Source organism: Lathamus discolor, chromosome 13, assembly GCF_037157495.1.
Source record: "Lathamus discolor isolate bLatDis1 chromosome 13, bLatDis1.hap1, whole genome shotgun sequence".
Classification (NCBI taxonomy): Eukaryota; Metazoa; Chordata; class Aves; order Psittaciformes; family Psittacidae; genus Lathamus; species Lathamus discolor.
In genome coordinates, this window is record NC_088896.1 from 6444665 (window position 1) to 6458126 (window position 13462).

A 13462-nucleotide genomic window follows, 5' to 3' on the forward strand; every position below is an offset into this window, starting at 1 on the left:
GCCGGGTGCCGGTGCCGGTGCCCGCCCAGCCGCGGCGGAGCGGCCCTTGACCATGGTGGCCCCGGGGCGGGCGCGGAAGCTGGCGCGGCGCTACCGGCTGGCGGTGGCCGCGGCTCTCGCCATCCTCCTGCTGCAGGGGCTCGTCCTCTGGACCTCGGCCGGCCTCGACGAGGAGGGGCCGGGAGAGGTGCGCGGTGAGGCGGGGCGGGGGGAGGCCGGACCCGGGGCCTGCGATGAGGAGGGTACCGGGGTGATGGAGGGGCCGGGGGTGGGTACTGGGGATGGGGGGCTCGGGGCAGGATGGTGCGTGCTGGGAGGGGGCTCCTTGGGGGGGGGCGGCCGCACACAGTGCATAGGGAAGAGGGGTCCGACGTGTCCCCTTGCTGTGGAGCACGGAGGGGACACAAAGGGGGTGTTGTGTGCCACCCAGGGTGTCGCAGTGGGGCTGGCAAGGTCCTGCCCCAGGCCGGGTCGGTGGGGTGGATGGGGGTCCTGCAGTCCCCAGGCAGGGGGTGGGCAGTGAGATGCTGCCTGTGAGGGGCTCTGGGTGCAGCGGTGCGGGGTCGTCATGGCACCAGAGAAGGGGTCTTGTGGTCCAGGTTGGAGTCTGGTGCGGAGTGGGAGGCTCAGCGGGGTCCTGCGCTTGTCCATGGGGTGGGAGGTGCTGCAGGAAGCTGGGGTCAGTGATATCCAAGCTGGAAAATACAGAAGCATTAATTCAGAGAGCTGGGAGAGTGTGTGCGCAGCTTGGGAAGTTTGTGGCAGCTCCTGTTCAGCTGGTCCGGTCAGGAATATCCCTCTGGAGTGCGAGGGTATGAGGGCCTTTGGCAGTCGTTTGATGTCTTTGTACCAGAATGCTGCTAAGGCAAAAGGCATCACCTCTTGTGTGTGGGGAAACTGAGGCATGGGCTGGCGAAGGTGTTTGCCCAAGGTCAGGCACAGAGCAGGCGTTAAGGAGGATGTGGAGCACGTTGCTGCAGCCTTCAAAGCTCTTGACTTCTGTGTTGCTTATTTGAATGCATTTATTTGTTGTGAGCTGCTGGACCACGTCCAGACCCCCTGCATCTGCATGGACCAGTGGCTGGAGCAGGTTTCTCCGAGGGCTGAGGGTCCCTGTATGGGCTTCCTCTGTTAATGTCTGTGTGGCACCACATCCCCTCCTCTTGGGCAGGACCCTCATGTTTCAGGGGCTGTAGAGACTCTGAAAGAGCTTCTGACAAGGTGATGGTGAAGCCAGGTTTGGGGTGAGCTTGGAGCTGTGAAGGAGCAGGCATGGGGTGAGCTGTGGCAGAGCAAAGCCAGTGCCATGAGGTGAGAAGTGGGGATCTCTGGAGGGATGAGAGCTTCTCCTCCCCACTGTGGGGTGCCTCGCTGGTGTGGAGGGTCACCCCACAGCTCTTTTCATAGGACTAGGAAGTTGTACCTGAGAGCAAAGAGGTGGGAAGAGGAACTGAGCAGCCCTTGTGGGGGGAAGGCCTCTAAGGTGAGCACTCACTGCGCAGGTAAATTCCCAGCCCCAGGCCATTGGGAATGGTGTGAGCACCCTCATATGCTGCCATATGCTCACCACGAAAACAGAACCAGGGACTAAATGCATCAAGGAGAGGGGTCACGGTGTTGCCTGCAATCTGGAGGCACTGGGAGCATGAGAACAGAGTGATCCGGCTGCAGGAGCGCCCGGCGTCCCCTTTCCTGTGACCTTGATCAGATCCCTTCACCAGCCCCAGCTTCCTCTGCACTGTCCTGAGCTGCTTCTCTGCTTTTCCCTGCTCCTGCCCTGCGCTGTCTCCTGGGTTGGTTCATTCCGCCTCAGTCCTTGCCTGGTTTCTTCATGTCTCTTCCCAGAACTGAGGGGGCAGCTGACAGGTTTGGCCGTGGGTCCTATTGCCTCGAGAGGGGATGGTTCACCATCAGCAGCACTAACTCCGGGGCTTGGGAATGGGCAAGAGTCTCTGGAGAAGGCGTAAATGCCTCCTCCCCACTAACTGACACAGCTCTAACCTGGCTTATCCCATTGATCTACCATTGATCTCCTATTAATGGGCTGTGACTTGCTATAGAGATTGAAAGGGAGACTTGGGTCCTGCAAATGCCATGGAGTTGGGCGAGCTCACCTTCCCTTCCAGCCCAGCTGTGTTGCAGCCCTGGGAGGTGCTCCCGAAAGGGCTGCTCTGATCTCTGCTGGTGACAACCCCTTTCTCTGTCCTGCTTGGATCTTGTCTGGTTTCCTTCTGTTCCCTTCACAGGGGAGGGAAGAGCATCCCCTCCTTGGCAGGCTCCAGTCCTGGTGGCTCCCTGGTGTGAGCTGAGCAGAGTCTGAGTGAGGTTCTTTGCCCTTCACCAAGGCAGGTTGTGAACCCATCTCACAGCAGCAGCAGGCTTCAGCCACATCAGAGCCACGAGGCCAGCCCTCCTCGAGAAGGCCGTGCTGCTCGGGTCGTGTCACTGCTCTTTCCAAGCCCCATTGCAGGGTCCTGCAGGCTCCCTTTGTTCACCACGCAGATGCTTTATGGCATGCAGACCAGCACAGACTGCATCAGTTTCTGTCCACCCAGGCCAACACGGAGTTTCCTACCTCCAGGAAGCCAAATGAGCTCGACTGATGGGAGAGGAAATTCCCTAGCCCTTTGCTAACAGCATCCCTGCTGCAGACAGCACAAGCCTGTCTGCACACAAGTGTGGGTACCGGAGGGACCAGAGTGATCCTATGTCAATGTTAATCCTCCACGTGCTGTGGCCACTGAAGAAGCTTCCAACAAAGCATCCTTTCTTTCAGCTTTGCTGAGATTCCTTGATTTTTATTATTCCCTGAAAAAAGCCTGGTTTTAGGGGGCTGTGTCAGCTCTTTTAATTGTGAGGTTTAAGGCTCTGCTGCTGCAAGTAGCAATCAAGTGTCCACATTCCTCCAGTGACTTTGGCACGTTTTGGTGCCAGTTTTGCCTGATGGGTGCTTGTATGTGACAGACACTGGAATCAATTGACCAGAGGGGAAATCCTGCAGGACAGCGGATGCTGTCAGTGCTGTTCCTTACAATGGCAGGGCTTGGAGATGTCCGTGCAGTGAGATCTGCACTGGGGCTGGGGTGCAGGTAGATGCCTGACACACAGCTCTGTGGGGATGGCAGTGTCACACTGGGAGAGGCAGAGCAGAAGTGACCTTTGCCTGGTGCCTGGAGTCATCTGTGCCTGTCAGGAGGAGGGTAACAGGGAGCCTCACTTAAAGAACAGCACACAAGCCTTAAATACAGCAGAGTAACGTGGCTGGAGCCGTTCCCTGCCAGGCTGGGGTGGAGGGAGCTGCTGTGGTGCAGTAATTAGAAGCCATTGAGTTCTTTAGCTGGCAGCTCGGGAGAGGCTGGCGATGCTTCTAACAACAGGCATGCTCCTGAGCCGGGAACAGGGCTCTTCCAAGGGGATGAGCAGAACTGTAACAGGATGGGCACTGCATGGGGGCTGTCCCCAGAGCCAGGCGTGTTGAGAAGCACAGGGTGCAAGCGGGACCAGTGAGTCTCTTCCTGCAGGAACAGGGCTTAGCCTATGGAAGAGACCTGCTCTTTGCTTGTTGCCTCCTACTCCTGCAATGCTCAGTGCAGAAAACAGGTTTATAACTGTCGAACAGATGGGCCTGGTGGTGACTGATGAGCGGTTCAGCCGGTCTTGGCTGCCTGTGATGCCTGTCTGGGTGCAAGGGGCTCGGCTGATCCTCGCTGACACCGGCCCCTTGGGAGTTAAGCGATGGTTTGCCTCTTCCTCACCATGGTTTGTGGGCTCTGCACCACAGCATGGGCAGTGCAGGGACTGTGGAGCGGGCAGATCTCATCAGATGCTTTACAGCCTTTGCATGGCATGGTTTCTCCTGGCTGTGACCTTCCCAGCAGCTTCCACAGTGGCACTTGTGCAGGGGCCTAATTCAGTCCCGCTGTCCTTGTGAGGCATCTGCCCATCATTAGAAGATGCTGCTGCCCAGGAATAGCCCCCAGTGTGCCTCACTGCCTCCTGTGGTGCCTGGCACAGAGGCTGGGTTGTACTGGGAGGCCTGGCTGGAGCAGAAGCTGCTTTGCTGCCTGTTGGCTGGGGGGACACAGCCCTGTCCCTCCGAGCACCACTTCGCTGGGTAAGTTCTTTCCCGGGAGCGTGGCTCTTGCCGGCATCCGAACTTCCCAACTCCGTGCTCACCCCAGGGCTGACTCGCTTCCAGCCTGGCAGAGGTAACGAAGCGTAATTAACCGCTCCCCGTGCACATCCGCTTGGCTCAGCGGGAGACTTTGTGAAAGGGATTCCTGGAGGAGATGGAGAGCGCAGCGCCTGCTCCAGCCCGGCACGGGGAGCAGGGGCCCAGGGAAGGGAGGACGGGCAGGGCCTCATTCAGTGCTTCTGGTCCCAGAGAGCGCAGCTGCCTGAGACCCCAGCTCCCACATGGATGTGCTGGGCTTTGACTTACAGTGTGGTCACAGTAGGGAAGAGCTGATCCATTAACCTTCTGGTAAAGTAACCAGCCAGAACAGCCCTGTGCTCATCTCCCCTGCCCATGCAGGACCTTGGAGGGTGGCTGATGCAGGCGTAACTGACCTTGGCCTTTTAGTCTTGCAGAGAGCAAACCCCTCTCTGTGCTGTGATGATGGGGTCTGCAAACCGAGGTCTTCCTTTACTGGCTTTAGGGGAACATAGGACCATGCAAGGAGGTGCTGTGGGGATTTAGGTGGCAAAAGGGCAGTGTTATGTCCTTTGCTGCACTGTGGCTGCTCCATGTTACAGCAGTGAGCTCCATGGGGACTGAGCACATTGAACAGGGATGCTGGGCTTGACTTAACGCTCTGCCGTCTCCTCTGCACCCACCCACAACAGGAGCGGCAGAAGAAAGCCGGCTTTCCCGAGAGCAGCGACGGCTCCAAGGACTCGGACAGCTCCGCAGGGCGCCGGGGCAGCGCCGGCAGGAAGCACGGGCGCTGGCGGGCCCGGCCGGACAGCCCTGGCGCGCTGGTGTCCAAGGTGGTGAGAGCCGTGACGGCCAGACACAGGCTGGGCTGGAGGCTGCCGGGCGCGCCGGACTCCTCCAGCCGCAGGAACCTGACGGAGCTGCGCGGGGAAGCCCAGCTGGCCGTGTTCCAGCAGGGCGACACGGGCAGCGTGGAAGGAGCTCCCCAGCCCACCGAGAACAGCTTCACCCCCAAGTGTGAAATCACGGGCAAAGACGCCCTCTCGGCGCTGGCGCGGGCCAGCAGCAAGCAGTGCCAACAGGAGATCGCCAACGTGGTGTGTCTGCACCGGGCCGGCAGCCTCATGCCCCAGGCTGTGCCTCGCCACTGCCAGCTCTCGGGTGAGTTCTTGCTGGGGGGCTCCCGGTCTCCCTGGGCATCGGGGGTATCCCAGCCAGGCGCGTGGGCCACCTTCCTTATGTGACCACACTGTGCCACCTGGCAAACAGCGGCCTCAATCTGTCACTGATTCCCAGATTGCTGCTGCCTCTCTAATCCAATCAAAGCTGTGCCAGTATCCTTAAGCTGGGCTGTTCATCCCAACCTGCAGTGCCTGCAGAGGTCAGAGCCAGGCCCAGCTACATCCTGTTTTGAGGGGACAGAGAGGGACACCCCTCGCCCTTTCCCAGTGCATCCCTGTCAGTTATCAATGAATCATAGAATTACAATGGTTTGGGTTGGAAAGGACCTTAAGATCATCCAGTTCCAACCTCCTGTCATAGGCAGGGACACCTCACGCTAGACCATGTCACCCAAGGCTCTGTCCAACCTGGCCTTGAGCATTGCCAGGGATGGAGCATTCACCACTTCTTTGGGCAGCCTGTTTTAGCTCCTCACCACCCTCACAGTAAAGAACTTCTTCCTTATATCCAATCTAAACTTCCACTGTTTAAGTTTAAACCCTTCACTCACTGTCCTATCACTACAATCCCTGATGAAGAGCCCCTCTCCAGCATCCTTGTAGTCCTCTTCAGATATTGGAAGGCTGCTCTGAGGTCTCCATGCAGCCAAGGGGCTGCGTGTGCCACCGTGCCCTAGCACTGCAGCCAGTTTGGGCTGCACTGGTGGGGTCTGCCCAAGGCCAAGCTCTTCCGTGCTGTCCCCACCTTATGTCTCACTGATTTATCAGGATTTGGGGGTAGTGGGTGCAAAGGCTGGAGGTGACTGAAGCCCAATCCATCCCTACACAGGCAAGGTCAGCCCTGTCATCCAGTGGGACGAGAGCCGGCTGCAGCAGCTGCCCCCCAGCAAGCCTGTGCGCATCGCCTACATGCTGGTTGTGCACGGCAGGGCCATTCGTCAGCTGAAGCGGCTCATCAAGGCTGTGTACCACCAGCAGCACTTCTTTTACATCCACGTCGACAAGGTACATGGCAGGGATGAGGGCAGGGAGGGTGCTAACAGTGCCTGGATCAGTCACTGGGACAGGGTGATGAGCAGGGCAAGTGGCTGAGTAGGGTTTGTCCTCAGTGCTGGTGGAGCTGTGACCCTGCCACCCCTGTTTCTGCAATCCCAGGGAAGCAGGATCTATCCCTGCTGCCCAGAGCAGTCTTGTCCTGCTGTTCCCTTCCCTGTGGGCTGACCCGGGGCTGGGATGGCCCTGCTGAGCATGAGCTGTGCTCCCTGACAGCGCTCCAACTACCTGCATCGCGAGGCAGTGGAGCTGGCCCGGCACTATCCCAACATCCGTGTGACACCCTGGCGCATGGTGACCATCTGGGGAGGTGCCAGCCTGCTCAAGATGTACCTGCGGAGCATGAAGGACCTGCTGGAACTGCCCGAGTGGCCATGGGACTTCTTCATCAACCTGAGTGCCACTGACTACCCCACGAGGTGAGGGCGTTGCTGGTGCTATGGAGGCGTTTGGGCTGCGTGGTGCCTTGGGAAGGGCAGGGAGGTGGGGGAAGATGGGGTTGGGGATTGCACCCACATGTGCTGATGATGCTTCAGGGCCAGGCTGGTCCCATCTCTGCGGAGGAGCCCAGCCTTGGAGGCTGTTTTTCCCTGTGGTCTGGGTGTAGCAGGGGAGCACACGTGAGGTGCCAGACAGCAGAGAAGCCACCTCTGTGTCTCCCTAGTGGCAGGACAAGGGTTTGGGTCAACACTCACCAAGCAGCTTTAGGCTCCTTGTGTCTGATGGCTCTTGCAGTGTGAATGATACTGGGCTGCTTTACTGCAGTGGCCATTAATGCTTTCTAATTTGCACCTCAGGACCAACGAGGAGCTGGTGATGTTCCTGTCCAAATACCGAGATAAAAACTTCCTCAAGTCTCACGGCCGAGACAACGCCAGGTAATCCCAGCTAGGGGCAGAGCTGAGCTGAGGAACAGAAAAAGGAGGGATTTGGGAGCAGAGCTGAAACAACTGGGACAAAGGGGGCCGTTCTGGATGCAGCTGCACAGCCGGTGACACTCAACCCCTCATCCTCACCCCCATGCCCAGGTTTATCAAGAAGCAGGGCCTGGACCGCTTGTTCCACGAGTGCGACTCCCACATGTGGCGGTTGGGCGAGCGCCACATCCCCGAGGGCATCGTGGTGGACGGGGGCTCCGACTGGTTCTCGCTGACGCGCAGCTTCGTGGAGTACGTGGTCTATGCCGAGGACCAGCTCGTGTCCCAGCTGCGCCAGTTCTACACCTACACCCTCCTGCCAGCCGAGGTGGGTGCTGGCTGCAGGCCACGGGGTGGGTTTTCCTCTCACTGTACTTAACATCTCTGTCCCGTTTCATCCCCACCCTGGGTGGCTGCCAGGGGTGTTGGTTCTGCTCGGCTTTGTGCCTCCCCTTTGTCCAAACACAGAGGGGAGATAGGAGCAGACAGGGCAAGGCTCATGTTTATATCCAGTTCAGACGCTCTTCTGGGCCAGATAAGGGCCAGTGTGGGTGCACAGCCAGGTCCCTTACATGTTGCCTTATGCTGGGAACACGGATAGGTTTCTGTTCAGGAGCTGTCTTATTCCTGTGTGAGTGATGGCGGGGGGTGTCTCTGCTAAACCACCCCTGCTCCATCCCCACTGGGTGTCGTGTCCCTTCTCTTCTGTGCACAGTCCTTCTTCCACACGGTCCTGGAGAACAGTCACGCCTGCGAGACCCTGGTCGATAACAACCTCCGAGTGACCAACTGGAACCGGAAGCTGGGCTGTAAGTGCCAATATAAACACATAGTCGACTGGTGCGGGTGCTCCCCAAATGACTTCAAACCCCAGGACTTCCTCCGGCTACAGGTGAAAAAGATCCTCCTTTCTCCTCCTGCTCTCTCCCCTTCTCCCTGTCTCTCTCCTCTGTGAGCATCCTTGTGGGATGGGTGCAATGGCAACTGCTGTGCATGTCCCTGTGAACCTCACCCCAGCCCCACAAGGGACAGGGGCAGGATTGGCTTCCCAGCCACTGTGGGGCTCAGCATAGACCTGTCTGTGAACACCCAGGCAGTGGGATTACACTGCTTGTTTTGCCCGGCAGCCAGGCTTTTGCTTGCAACGCTCCTCCTCTTCCCAGACTTTCCCATTTTTCGGCTGTATCTTTGCAGACTATCACTTGGGATGAATACCTTTCCAGTAAAACCACTTCAGAGCGCTGCCTTCTTTGGCACGACAAAATGCCCTGTGACAAACCCGTGCTCTCTCTCAGTGTGTGGGGATGTAGACTGAGGTTTAGGGGAGATACATCCAGCCCTGAAATGAGGAGTCAGCAGGATTGTCCAGCAGTCCAGGGCTTCCATAGTGCAGGGCTCTGATCCTGGAAGCTCTGCCACGTGGCCAGGCCTCGTGCCGGGCTCTGCAGCGGCTCTGCAAGGTGGGGGCCCATCTGAGTAGAGATTGCAGCGAAGGAGCTAAGATGACACATGGCTGCTTCCGAGCATGGAAAGGGGGAGGCAGTGGGAGAGATGGGAGCCCATCTGCGTTACCAGTACTGTGTGCTCCCACTGATCCTGTCATAGAGGATTGCACACAGGGGCTGGCTGTGCTTTCCTGCTCCTTAGCCTGTGCCCTCTAAGAGGGCAGGATGGGTCCCAGCATATTTCTTCCTGGTATGTCTCCCTCCCAGCTGTCCTGCTCAGGTGGGTGCAGTCAACACTGTTAGGAACCACAGAATGGTTTGGGTTGGAAGGGACCTTAAAGCTCATCCAGCTCCAACCCCTGCCATGGGCAGGGACACCTTCCACTAGAGCAGCTTGCTCCAAGCCCCTGTGTCCAACCTGGCCTTGAGCACTGCCAGGGATGGGGCAGCCACAGCTTCTCTGGGCACCCTGTGCCAGCGCCTCAGCACCCTCACAGGGAAGATGTTCCTAGTGTCTAATCCGAACCTCTGCTCCTCCAGCAACTCTCCAGACCCACCTTCTTCGCCCGCAAGTTTGAGTCAACGGTGAATCAGGAGGTGCTGGAGATCCTGGACACACACCTCTATGGCAGCTACCCCCCCAACACGCCGGCACTGAAGGCGTACTGGGAGAACGTCTATGACCGTGTCGATGGGCTCAGTGGCCTCAGCGATGTCACCCTCACCTTCTACACAGCCTTCTCCAGGCTGGGGCTCCACAAAGCTGCGTCCACACCGGCAGCAAAGGCTGACAAGCTCTGCAGGTCGGGTATTTGCTATGGGCTTGATCCAGGCTGCGAGTGGTGGCCTGCATCTTGTGCTGGGAGGATACTGATGCTCCGATGTGCAACCTCTCTCCGTCTGTCTCTCTCTGCAGATTTGAGCCCCGTGGCTTCCCATCCAGCGTACACTTATATTTCTATGATGACCGTTTCCAGGGTTACCTGGTGATGCAGGAAGTGCAGAATTTGGTAACGGGGCAGGCAGAGTCGCTAGAGGTGTGGATGATGCCCCAAGGAGCTCTGAAGCTGGCGGGTCGTGGAGGGCAGGCAAACCGCTTGCAAAACCTTGAGGTAACTGGGGAAAGCCCTTCATAATGCCCACTTTCCTCCCAGGCTGTCCCACACCACTCTGCCCTTCCTCCTCTTCCTCCACTTGCACGCTGTGGGGACAAGGGGACATAGTGCCGCTGTCATGTCTGAGGACAAACCTTTGTCCAGGGGTTTGGTTTCTGTGTGGGATGTGGAGCTGATTGGTGGGGAAAAGGCTTGAAGGGTTTTTTAGGGGGGAGCTGAGGCTGTGGGGTTCAGTGTCCAGGAGGCATCATACAGCTGGAGTAGTGCTGGCATGGTACAGGCAGGCAGGAGAGCCATGGAGAGGGGTGTGCATTGCTTTGGGTTCCAAGGTTTGTGCCTTCCCTGGTTTGGGGAGCAAAACCTGAGCTGGTAGCATCTCCCTGCCCAGTGTCCCACTGCTTGTGCCTCCTGTCCCTCCAGGTGGGCACGGAGTGGGATCCCAAGGAAAGACTCTTCCGCAACTTTGGAGGCTTGATGGGGCCTTTCGACGAGCCGGTGGCCATGCAGAAGTGGTCTCGGGGTCCCAACCTGACGGCCACAGTGGTGTGGATCGATCCCACCTACATCATTGCTGCTTCCTACGACATCACGGTGGATGCCGAGGCAGAGTTCACCCAGTACAAACCCCCCCTCAACCGGCCCCTGCGCCCCGGTGTCTGGACCATCCGTCTCCTGCAGTTCTGGGAGCCCCTGGGCGAGAGCCAGTTCCTGGTGGTGCCACAGACCTTCAACCGCAAGCAGCCTCTCAGGAAAGGTGAGGGTGTGCTGGAGCCTGGGGCTTCATGGGAGGGTCTCCCTGGGGTCCCCCTTGTCCTGGCCTCTCTGGTGACGCTGCAGGAGCTGTTGTCCTCTGGTGTCCCTTTGCCCATGTAGAGCCCTCAGAGCAGGCCCATCTGTGGTCAGTTAGGTCTGTCCCGCAGCTGCACCCCTCTCATCAGGCTGGAGGAGAGCTGGGGTTGCAAAGGGATGGGGTGCTGAGCCACACCAGGAGGTGGTGGAGTGACCATGAGGATGCTCAGACCTCAGAGCAGCTTCCAGTATCTGAAGGGGGCCTACAAGGTTGCTGGGGAGGGACTCTTCATTAAGGACTGTAGTGATAGGACAAGGAGTAATGGGTTAAAACTTAAACAGGGGAAGTTTAGATTTGATCTAAGGAAGAAGTTCGTCACTGGGAGGGTGGTGAGGCACTGGAATGGGTTGCCCAGGGGGGTTGTGAATGCTCCATCCCTGACAGTGTTCAAGGCCAGGCTGGACAGAGCCTTGGGCAACACGGTTTGGTGTGAGGTGTCCCTGCCCATGGCAGGGGCCTGGAACTGGATGATCTCAAGGTACTTTCCAGCCCAAATCATTCTGTGATTCTGTGCCGCTGATCCCACTCTCTTCTCTCCCATTCCTGCCCAGATGACAGTAACTGGCTGCACGGCGGGCCCCCCCGCAACGAGTACATGGAGCAGAGCTTCCAGGGCCTGGGGGGGATCCTCAACCTGCCGCGTTCCGAGGCAGCGGAGGAGGACGCGGCGCGGAAGGCGCAGCTGACGGGGAAGGCACTGGAGGACTGGGCCGAGAGTGCCATCAGCGCCTTCTGGTCCGTGGCAGACGTCTGCGTGAGCAGCCCCTCTGCCTGCGCCGCCCTGGAGACCTGCAGCAAAACCTCCTGGAGCTCCCTCTCCCCGGACCCCAAATCAGAACTGGGGCCCGTCAAACCTGACGGGCGGCTGAGGTAGCAGGAGCAGCCGGGGGGGCGGCCTTGGGAGAGAGGAGCATCCTCCATCACTGTCACTGGCGTGGGGGGCATCCCCGGACTGCATCGCCCTGTGCCATCTGCACCGTAGGCACTCGGGGAAGAGAGAATGGGAACCCCTGGGTAGGGGAAAACCTTCTCCTGTGGGGGATTTTGGGCAGAGGGGTGAGGTGAGGCTTGTCCACCTCCCCCAGGAATGGGCTCTTGCTGGCTGGGGAGAGCATGGAGAGCGCGACGGGCTGGCCAGAAGGTGGCTGGGGAGAGCTGTGCGTCTGTCCCTCCAGGCCTTGGAGCCTCGGGAGGTGCTGATAGGGGAGCAAGGGAAGGCTGGTGGATGTGCAGGCTCTGGACCAGCTCAGTACCCTCTGCAGGATGAAGCTCTGTGCTACTCCAGGCAGGGCTGGCACAGGGCTGCGGGGACAGGCAGAAGCAGATGGGATGAAGCGTGCCATGTGCATGGAGCTGCGGCTGGGCCAGGGCTTGCATCTCACCCCCTCCACCCCAGCCCTTTAGTTTGTATTTTTATAAATATATATAGAGAGAAATATATATGATGCAAAGTGCAATAGAGACGAGACCCCGCGTTGGCCGGGAAGTCCTTGTGTCTCCACCTCCCCTCAGACTGTAACATATCTTGTTCTCCTGGGTGTCCTGGCACTACAGGACAGGGTGCTGGGTCGTTTACATGATTTTTTTACTATTAATGATGATGGTTATTGTTTTGCTGTTTCCCTATTTCCTGCTGGGTGCTGCTGGGACGCCCACCCTGCTGCCCCTTGGGCAGGGTTGTGGGGTGCTGCCTCATGGTGCCAAACATCCGGAGCTGCTGGTGTGTGTCTTGTGGTGGTGGAGCACTCAGTGCATGGTTACAGTCCCAAACGCTGCTGTAGGACCCTGCTGCCACCGTCTGCTTCAGTAAAGGGCCAGTCCCCTGCCAAAATGCCACCCCTTGGGCTGATGTCCTGCGGATGAGAGCTTGCTGTGCCTGGAGCACTGACCTGTGCCATGGCCCTTTGGCCCAACCTCTTCTTTTCTCCTGGATCACCAGAAGCTCTCAGGACCTGCTGTGCTTCCCTGGCCAAAAAGCGAAGAGGCAAGACAAGGTCCAGCTGAATCCATCTGTGCTTTCTGCTTCTGCCTCCTTGTGGAAGGGGTGCAGTGGAGCATCCCCTTTTCCTGCCATCCTTCCAGGCGCAGGGACTGCCTGTGACATTCCTTTCTCCAAGACTGACTGTGTGGAGAAGCCTAGGCTTGGTTTTCACCCTGGGAAGACACATCACCTCTCGCCTGCAGCCTGGGAAGGGGAACTGCATGGGATGGGGACAAGCAGGAGCCCATTGGGCCCAACCACTGTGCTCCAGGCAGCGCCAGCAGCTCCGTGCCTCGGCCAGTCGCATTTTGCCATCTCCAAAGATCTGGTGCCATCCTCCACCCTCTGCCAGGGCCCGGCTTCCCCCTGCTGGGGCTCACACTCCCTGTCTCCCCAGTTCAAAGATGCTGGTGCTGCGTGAGGCGCATTGTCAGACAGGATGGAGACCTTGACAGCAAGGGCAGGTACCTGCCAGCGAAGGGCACGGTGGGGGGGAGACGCCAAAACTCTGTTGGAAGCGTTGTGTAAAGTTGTCTTAAATATGCAACATCTCCACAAATATATCTCTGCCTCTATAGTGTGGTGTGGTGGGTTTGTGTGGTGTGTGTGGGGAGAGCTTTGCCTTCACATGGCAGCCCGGTGGGGTGTACCCGATCCTGGGCACCCGGGGGGATGGATTATCGAGGGGAGTATTGGGGTGCTGGTGGTGGTTGTTGGGGTGTAGGGGGGTGTATTGGTGTGCTGGGAGTGTTTGTTGGGCTTGC

General features: G+C 58.6%; 1 protein-coding gene across 1 annotated transcript; it reads left to right on the forward strand.

Annotated features, from left to right (window-relative positions):
• The first annotated feature begins 14 nt into the window (after positions 1-14).
• XYLT2 (xylosyltransferase 2) lies at positions 15-13273 on the forward strand. Its single transcript, XM_065693633.1, has 11 exons — positions 15-187; positions 4846-5317; positions 6167-6342; positions 6607-6809; positions 7188-7268; positions 7419-7635; positions 8023-8199; positions 9293-9555; positions 9669-9864; positions 10288-10621; positions 11269-13273. Exons 1-11 carry the CDS (start codon positions 53-55, stop codon positions 11589-11591), a joined length of 2577 nt encoding a protein of 858 aa, XP_065549705.1. The 5' UTR covers positions 15-52; the 3' UTR covers positions 11592-13273.
• Positions 13274-13462: the final 189 nt, after the last annotated feature.